General features: G+C 38.0%; 1 protein-coding gene across 3 annotated transcripts in view; it reads right to left on the reverse strand.

Moving 5' to 3' along the window:
* Positions 1-10,000, reverse strand: part of LOC122246604 (tetratricopeptide repeat protein 39B) — a 99,907-nt gene that overhangs the window by 350 nt on the left and 89,557 nt on the right. For 2 of the 3 annotated variants that reach the window (XM_086540021.1, XM_086540022.1), the window contains 12 exons: positions 7,750-7,825; positions 7,341-7,473; positions 6,865-6,997; positions 6,399-6,498; positions 6,113-6,178; positions 5,351-5,374; positions 2,037-2,204; positions 1,744-1,925; positions 979-1,122; positions 610-839; positions 245-485; positions 1-59 (listed from right to left, as the gene is read on the reverse strand). The exon at positions 1-59 is cut by the window's left edge and continues 350 nt beyond it. In XM_086540021.1, coding sequence (XP_086396147.1) covers positions 1-59; positions 245-485; positions 610-839; positions 979-1,122; positions 1,744-1,925; positions 2,037-2,204; positions 5,351-5,374; positions 6,113-6,178; positions 6,399-6,498; positions 6,865-6,997; positions 7,341-7,473; positions 7,750-7,825 — 1,556 coding nt within the window. The remainder of the gene's footprint in view (positions 60-244; positions 486-609; positions 840-978; positions 1,123-1,743; positions 1,926-2,036; positions 2,205-5,350; positions 5,375-6,112; positions 6,179-6,398; positions 6,499-6,864; positions 6,998-7,340; positions 7,474-7,749; positions 7,826-10,000) is intronic. The other variant, XM_043005264.2, reaches the window with a different exon arrangement.

A 10,000-nucleotide genomic window follows, 5' to 3' on the forward strand; every position in this document is an offset into this window, starting at 1 on the left:
GGGTTGCATGGATACGGAAGTGTAGACGAGATTCCAGGGAGTAACTCTTGTAGTTTGATCTGGAGGCAAAATATAAAATAAGAATAAATAGAACATCTAAGTAAAAGGGAACATTGTAAAGAAAAAATAATATAACAATAAGTATTTAAGATGAAATAGATAAATATATATATAAATATATATCTAATTAATGAAGAAAAAATGTGCAGTGAGGCTATTATACAACTGGAGAAAATAAACATACTTTGCATGCTCCAGAATGATCCGAGACTGCTCGAGATCATTAGCCCGCAGAAGGAGAAGACCAAGTTCCAGTAGGGCATTGGGAACCAGGTAGTTGTCCTCCTTAATCTTCTTCTCATTATTAACAATGAACTTGAAGCATTCCTCTGCCTGCAGGGGAGAGTTCATGTAGGCTAAGCAGGAGCCTTTTACCAAGTGGGCCAAGAGGTAGTCGTCCCAGAAGTACTCACCACGGTCTGGTACTGGAGATGAAAGAGTAAAGTTAATTACCTTAGAGAAACTTAATGACAAGATTAAGTTATACCAACTTTTATACTGCCTTTTCTGTGCAGAAAAATAAAATAAAGCTTAATTATCCAGAATTACCTTTTATAGCTTCCATTCGTCTCATTTCCCGCTCAATAATGCTGAAGATCTTTTCCACATTTTCATATCTCTTAGCAAGAATCTTGAAACCATTCCAGGCATAGATTAGTTCAAGACCTGAGAGTGTAAGTGATTCTCCCTGTGCAAAGAACCGGGCAGATTTTTTCACGGCAAACTTTTCAATTGGAAGACTCTTGCCGGCAATGCGTTGCTTCAGTCCTGGAATGCTCCTGGAAGGGGGATTAAAAAAAAGACCCACATCAGATCATCCTACACTAAGAAAATGCAAACTATTATCTATCATATAAGTTTCAAAACTAAGATCACCACCATAAAAATGTACAGAATTGCCTTTTTTTTAATACTAACCTCATATTTTCAGCCAGTTCTTGCTTCTCTGCTGGTGTCAACTCATCCATCCTCATACACATGCAACAGCACTTTTGGTAGGCATAAGTTGCTTTGGACCACTTGCTTTCCTGAAGGAGTTTGTCTGCATAATCTTGTGCTTCTCTGGAAATAGAGACAATGGTTATAGCAATTATTTCCTTATTGCTTGATTAGATTAACCCTTCAGCACCAGGGGACCATCTGAGGATGACTGTCAACAGACATTCAATTCAGTTCACTCTCTCCACTTCCACAAGCTTGGTCTCTCACCCCCCTTACCCCAACTCTGTATGTGCCAGCCTCTCCTCCTCTCGTACCACTGCTTTTGGTCTGGAATACTTTTAGTACACCATGCCCTTAAAATACTAAAACTTCCATAGTAATGCCTCGGCTGCAGGGAGGGGATAAACTAAAAGAAGCCTTTTGTTTAGGGGGTTAACTTGATTTCCAAAACTCCTAACTGTACTGTTAGCAGGAAATAAGAGCTCCATGTACCAAAAAAGAGTATCTTCAGGTTTGATGGGATGGCTGTAAGAGTAATAATGTCTCAGTCAACTAAATTCCCATGCACTTATAATCTTGAGTACTAATTTCAAAAATTTAAGAACAGCCCAGAAGAAACATACAGCACATTACAAAGAAACAATAATCATGCAAAGTGTAATTCTTCTATATCTGTGACTTGAGAGTTTGGACAGTATAAAATAAAAACTGAAAACATCCAAATGACCTATTAGAACTTACTTCCATCTAGCACTCATGATGCAGCACCACATAAGCTCCCAGTAGCATAAATGGTGGAACTGGCGCCACTCATCCTGGCTGTGCAGGGAGATCTTGTATTTCTCAATGGCCAGGTCGAAGTTCCCTTTGACATACTCCAAGCGAGCAGCAAAGAAGAGGAACCAGGCTCCATTAGGGTAGAGCTGCAACCAGGGAAATCATGACAGCCAAGCTTTTCACATTGCAAATTAAGGAAAAAAACAGAAGAAATCAATAAATGTAATTAGATAAGTAGCACTAGGATATACTCATACCTTCAAATGGTCATCAAGGATAATTTGTGCCATTTCCAAATCTCCCTCAGAAGTACCAAGAACATAAGTAGCAATGAGGTGGTAGCCAAGCAGCACGAGAGCACACAGGACGCGTCGGAGAGAACCCTCGAGGTAGAATCCCTTCTCTAACTCGGCAAGGCCTAAGTGCTGTTTGGGAAAGAAGAAATATTATTAGGTTCCTTTCCTAACATAAATTTCACTTTAGAATAAATGTGAAATAACTTTGTAAAAAGCTGGTGCAATTCCATTCAGTGCTGTGTGCATGTGAATAATTGTTTGTGAAGAGACAGGAAATAAAAGAGAAAAGTATGGTGCATTACTTCTATATACCTCATAGTGCATTAAATGGTTCTCAAGTAATTTTAACATACCTTTAAAGGGCTATCACATGATTAACACTATTTAGGAGGCACTTTTCATTCCATAAGCTGTGTAATTTACATATACATAAAGTAGTTTCATCTGTTATGCAATTACAGATCATCACACTAAACTTTAATTCTGCCTTATGACCTATCTCTATATTAATCATTCTAGGTACTGCTATTATCAGACAGTGATAGTAGGCTACCAAAATATCATATACAGTGCTTTGAAGACAAGTTTTTTTTTTTTTTTTTTTACTAGAAAATGATATAGGAACCGATAAATCTTCTTTTTTTGATAAATATAATTTACTTTCAACATTCAACAAAATAATATAATACTAAAGATCCTAGTTAATTTACAAAATCCTGTAACAGTGATAACAAACATCTATCTTGTAATACAATACTTATAGGTTAAATGGTTGTTTACATATATAATTTTAAATTTCCAAGGAACACATACAGTGAGTTCTGGTACACAATAACACATCTCTTCTACATCTACAGATACACTGCAAACAGATAAAATAATTCATGCATATTACTAGTCAACCAACAATAAATTTAATATACATCATATATGACAAAAAAAAAAAAAATCTAAATAAGACGTGAAAAAATAAGTAACAAAAAATGTACGTGCTATATAAGCACAACATTTGGAGAAGATACATATCACAGACAAAAAATTACACTTGGTCCAAATTCAATCAAAATGGAATGGAATTCCAAGTTTAAATTCCAAATCTACTAATCATGTAATAATTAAGAATTACACTGTAGTTATCTAGCAGTGACCTCTACCTATAATTCTGTCCTTTTCTCCATTCCAATAAAATAAAAAATATGTATTTTGCTTTCAGTTTTTTACCAATGCAATTTGAACTTTATATTGCTGGCTTGTTTGTCTAAGCATTTTCCCCTTTTCTTCTCTCTTTCTAATAATGACATTAAGATTTAAAGTTAATTTCCAACTTTGATATTGAAGTAAGACAATTGGATGACTGCTACAGACCTCGATATTCTAAAATATAATAAACCAGATAATATAGAGCAGCTGCTTATAACAAATAACTTATAAAAAATAACATATAGATGCTCCTATGATACAAAGAACACAAGATTAAAACAAGGAAAAAATAGGGTGCATATTATTATCATTATTACCTATATTTTTTTTCTTTGTTCTAATCATATATCCTTTTTTCTCATAAAATCTCCCCTTTTTTTAAGTTCCTTTTCTTTCCCGAAAAGTTAGTTCAGGTAACAATCTCTTATTCCGCTTCCTGCGCAAACAGTATATTAGACTGTCAACAAGGAATTGAAAAAAAACAAGAGGTTTAAACTGATAAAACTTATCTTAATGAATGTACCTTTGACGTTGATGATATTCATCCTTTAAATGATGTTTGAAGAGGCTGCTTATCATAACAATTGGGATGATTTAAAAATATAATTTACATATTTGATTCATCAGCCCTTCAGCAACCTAGACAGCGCTATTCCTTTCTGAAGTTAGTATAATCACTATAAAAAGTCAGATACATCAGTGTTTGAATATTAATTACTATTCTAATTTCTTTACTGAATATTTTGTGAATTATCAATATCAAGATTTGTAGTAATAACAGGTGAAAATGCATAAAATAAAACACATGTGTTTTTTAGTCAGAAAATAATTATATTATTGAATGTTAACTTTGAGGTCACTATCATTAAAAAAAATGTAGATATAATTATTAGCAATATTAAAAATTGGACTGCAGAAAAATAAAACTGAATATACATAACTTATGAAAGCACAGAGTTTGCATCGGCTCACAGAACATTCACAAACTGTCACACTCTCATACTCTAACACTCACTCTCTCTTATACATACATGGATATGAGCACACATGAGCACACACACATAAATGTACACATACACACATTCACTCCAAACACCCACTCACTCACTCCACAACACCCACTCATTCACTCCACAACACCCACTCATTCACTCCAAACATACACCCACTTACTCCAAACACATCCCACACATCCACTTACTACACAATGCCCACCCACCCACTTACTCCACAACACCCACCCACTCACTTACTACACAACACCCACCCACCCACTTACTCCACAATGCCCGCCCACTCACTCACTCCACAAAACCCATCCACCCACTTACTCCACAACACCCACCCACCCACTTACTCCACAATGACCACACACCCACTCACTTACTCCACAATGCCCACCCACCCACCCACTTACTCCACAATGCCCACCCACCCACTTACTCCACAACACCCACCCACCCACTTACTCCACAACACCCACCCACCCACTTACTCCACAACACCCACCCACCCACTTACTCCACAACACCCACCCACTCACTTACTCCACAGCACCCACCCACCCACTTACTCCACAACACCCACCCACCCACTTACTCCACAACACCTACCCACCCACTCATTCTGCAACACCAACCCAATCACTCACTCCACAATACCCACCCGCACACTCACTCCACAACACCCACCTACTCACTCACTCTGCAACACTAACTAACCCACTCACTCACTCTGCAACACCAACCCACTCACTCACTCCCTCCACAAAACCCACCCATTCACTCCACAAAACCCACTTACTCACACACTCTAAAACACCCATCCCCTCACTCACTCCACAACACCCACCCACTCACTTATCCACTTGAAAACACCCACTCACTCACTAACTCACTCCACAACACCCACCTACTCTTCCTAGAATGAACAATCTAGAATACAAAAAGAAGCTAAACAAAAACTCTGAGACATAAAATTAGACAGCTAACACATCCTCAGAACAGAAAGACATAGCAGCGCAACTAAGTCTACGACATGGACACAACAGCTAATCAATATAGAAGGGAAGTTACCTTTTGTTCTCTTACCTGACACGACTGAACTCGACATAAAACAAGAACAGAGATCATCAGTCTTAGATAATAATACAGAGGGATATTGCACAGGGACAATGGCAAAGTTGAACGGTGACAGATGGATATGTATCAAGATACACATACAGGGGAAAAAATGTGTATAATATCACACACATTTATATGATTTGAGAAAGTTCTCAAGAGACTGAAGGGAAAGCTAGAATTTTTGCATCTACAATTTGCATATTTGCTTGAAAGAACAGAGGCAGAGAAGACCAAGTTCTTAGGATATTTTGCCTTGATCCTTAAACACTAATCATATTTTCATTAAAAAAAACAAAAAAAACATTACAGTAAAATTAATTACCTTTCAATTACTGACTTTTGATCTATCAAATATTATATGTGTGTTTGATATATGTGCATGTGTGTGTGTGATGTGTGTGTGTGATGTTTGTGTATGTGATATGTATACGTATGTGTATATGTATGTGTATATGCATATGCATATGCATAAGCGTGTGTGCGTGTGCGTGTGCGTGTGCATATGTGCCTGTGTGTATTCTCAATTTGTTATCATAAACATAAATAACAATAGAAATCCACTAAGACTGTAAGGGAATTTTATACAGTGAATCCAAAATATGTGAATCCAAAATACATCTTCATAAACATGTATATGCACCTGAGACATTAGCACTATAAGTTAATTAACTTTCATTTTTGGTTTTGAATTCAATCAATTTAATTACTACTCACCTTGTTCCCTGAAAATCCAACAAATTCTAGGAGCTTAAGTATCTTCTGTGGAAGCTGAGAAATCATCTAAAAGAAAGAAAGAAAGAAAAAATTACTCCTCTTCTAAATCTCATGTATGAAAAAAGATTACAATTAAATTAATAAACCACATTAAGACTATGAAATATTCTTCAAATGGGAAATAAAAGCTTTGTCCTATTCAGACCATGTCTCATGTAAAGCAAATACAGTAAATAGTTTCAAATTATTAAAGCAAAGACCGTAACGAAGAAGGGATAACACCTACCAGATTAAATGCACCAACACCCATGCGAACACCAGACTCAAAATGCATCTTATCCTCGTCTTGGCTCCAGTCTCGCCCTTCTAGAATGTACCAGCACTCCCTGCAAATTAATTCCAAGTGTTATTAATTAATCTTATAATACCTACTTTCTATTTATCCAGTATCAGCACAGCAGGTTTAGGCCAGAAATACTCTGTGCACTGTTTCTTTTGTATCTCTGAAACAATATATGTACTATCTCTGTAGTACCTTTGAAGTAATGTGAGTACTGTGCGTGTAATATCTTTGGAATTTCCATACTAACGTGTCCAAACTATGAGAAATGATTTCTGAGACAAGTATAACTGAGTTAACACTTTGGATCAAACAGTAACAGATCCTCAATCTTTTAGAAACAGACAAAATTATTTTTATTGTAACTTCAGCATCATAGTTCATGATTGCTCTCCAATAATATCATTCTCACTTGTAAGACTGGTAACAAGCTCGGATTTTCATGCCGCCCTTGAGGAAGCTGATTAAGGTCTCGTCTTCCATGAAGCTCAGGACAGCCCTGAGAAGAAGGCATTCTGCGTAGCACAGCTCAGCATGGATCTCCACTGTAAGGAAGAAATTGTATTATTATTTTGTCTTTTAAAGTCACTTGAATAAAATATTGTCTCTATAAATGCAAAGAACTTTTTTTTTTTTTTACACTAATAGCAAGTGTATCATCTAGTAAATAGCTATGATTCAAGGGTTTAATTGATACCTCAAAATGATTAACCATGCTTCCTAAATTCCCTCCCATATAAACACACCCTGTTATTTTGTGAACTTAGAAATTCAATAAGGAATATATTCTGTCCGTCTTTGGGACATCAAGTTCTTACAAATAGGCCCTACTGATGCAGACAACTATGAAAAGGAAGGTACACAATGCAAAAGGCTTTTGTCTTTTACCCTTGGAATAGCTGCTGTAGTCTGTTTTCTTAACCATCTTCCCCAGGGACTCTCCCAGGGTGTTCTTCCTTCTGAATTTATTGCACACGTCCACACTCTGCTTCAGGGCATCAACAGCTATTTCTATATCTTTCTGCAAGTGGGATATTATTTTTTAACAGTGGCTTAGCCAAAAATAACACATACAATACATAAGCAAGTGTATGTCTAAATGTATGTCCGCATATGTATAAATATATATATATATTAATTTATAAAGATGCATGCATATAGATGTCTCATTCTTCTCATTATGCTAAAATCTTTTAAACATTATGAATGAATATTTCATAAAACCATTTGCACGAAGTAACAAAAGTTTCAGTTTCTTTTCATAAATATATCAGGACACAGTTAAGGGTATGCTTACTGGATCGAAAGTCATGATGGCCTGGAGGTACATGAAGGTCCCGTAGCCTAGCGCATGGTACATGCTCTTGTGTGCCCTGAGAATGAAATAAAAGAAAACAGTTAAAAATAGTTTGGGTAAAAAGAAGAGAGAGAAGAGGGGGCGGTGGAGAGGGAAAAGAAGGAGGAGGAGGAGAAGGGAGAGGGTGAATGAGAAGTAGGAAAGGGAGAGGAAGAGGGGAGGAGCAGAGGGAGAAGGAGGAGGAGGAGAGGGAGGTGGAGGAGGAGAGGGAGGTGGAGAAGGAGGGAGGTGGAGAAGGAAAGGGAGGTGGAGGAGGAGAGGGAGGAGGAAGAGGAGAGGGAGGAGGAAGAGGAGAGGGAGGAGGAAGAGGAGAGGAAGGAGGAGAAGGAGAGGGAGGAGGAGGAGGAGGAGGAGGAGGAGGAGGAGGAGGAGGAGGAGGAGGAGGAGGAGGAGGAGGAGGAGGAGGAGGAGGAGAGGGAGAAGGAGGAGGAGGAGAGGGAGAAGGAGGAGGAGGAGAGGGAGAAGGAGGAGGAGGAGAGGGAGAAGGAGGAGGAGGAGAGGGAGGAGGAGGAGGAGGAGAAGAGGGGGAAGAGAATGGGGTGAGGGAGAAGAAGATAGAGAGGGAGGGAGCATGGAGAACAGGAGTTGGGAGAAAATAATAAAATTGGTATGATGAAACATTTCACTCTTATGAAAAAATATAATTGGAATCGAAAGTAGTTTCATATATATATAAACAAGAAAGATGAAATAGCAGAAAACAGTCTCAGCGATATCCAAGAAAATGACGGAAAAATAACACCTGAACACTCAATATTTCTAAATATCATTAAAGATAAGTGACATCTATTGAGAATTATATAAGCAAGGCAAGAATTAATTGTTTTTTTTGGAACCTTGCGACCTTGCTAATCATTATTCTGCACCTTAATTGCATCAGCGAACTTGCAAGTTTAACGACCAGCTTTACGCAGAGTGACAGCAGGGCAGGTTGGGTGGCGCGGTAATTTCATGCATGTAACTGTAAATTGCAGCATCTTCTAGCTTTGTCATTTGCCCAAAAGAGGATGAGGGAAGAGCAGAAAGGAGGAGGAACAGGGAGAGGGAGAATATGCAATAGTCAGGATAAAATTAATCTGGATATGGAATAAATACTTGAAAACAAGGCAATGCACACATGACAGAATGTGTAAAAAAAAATCTGAATCATTTAGAAACAATAACTGATCTACTCTCAGCTTTCTTTCAGCACGCACGCACGTACGCACACACGCGCGCGCATGCACGCACACACACGCGCGCACGCACGTGTACGTACACGCACACAACAGCAATGTATAAAATCAGAAAGGAAAAAAAAAAAACGTTGCTGCAAACTGAATCCCAAGAAAGGAGAAGAAAAAGGACTATGTGGCAAAAAATGACTTCCTCCTGGCGCCTGCGAGTGAAAAATAACTTGGCATTACGAACCGAAGCTGACTGGCGGGAAATCGTATTAGCCTAATTTCGTGGTTATTATGGGCGTTGAGTAATGTTTTTTTATTGATTTATTTAAACACAACACTGACACCAACCATATCTCCATCAACAATTTATGATAATTCGTCTCACTTTAATAAATCACGGCCTACTTGGGAAATAAATGAGGAAATATTGACAATTCATAGATAAAACAAATAAAAAGTCTATGACATATATCAGGAACTTTGTTTATTTCGTTTATGAAGGGAGAGTGGAGAGGGAAGAGGAGAGAGGGGAGAGGAGACAGAAGATGCTAACACATCAATTTTGCATTGCTGTGACAATAGAATAAAGTGTTTTTAAATATAGTCGGATAGACACGCCCGCACTCGTGCACAAATACTCATACCCATATGTACATATATGCGTAAACTAGGACGCATGCAAACGTACACGTGCAAACGCATGTCACGCACACACGCACGTACACACACGCACACGCACACGCACACCACATGGTATCCCCTTTAACTCGCACTTCGCCATGAGTAAAGGCGATACACGGAGAGGAACTTTCCAGAAGACAAAACCAAAAGAAAAAAAAGAGGAAAGAATCACGGAGGGAGAAAAATTGCCATCACCGTCCCCTGTGACCTCAAAATTAAGGTTAAAAAAATGAAAATGGAAGGATAAAAACACTGGGGGCAATAATGAACGTGTTACTGTTTTTTCACTCTTAACTGCTGGTGAGTGAAGGCTTCGAGAGGTTAGGCTTCGTGTGGGAGAGGGG

This window comes from Penaeus japonicus, unplaced genomic scaffold, assembly GCF_977035675.1.
Source record: "Penaeus japonicus unplaced genomic scaffold, GWHDUDI00000001_assembly GWHDUDI00000009, whole genome shotgun sequence".
Lineage (NCBI taxonomy): Eukaryota > Metazoa > Arthropoda > Malacostraca > Decapoda > Penaeidae > Penaeus > Penaeus japonicus.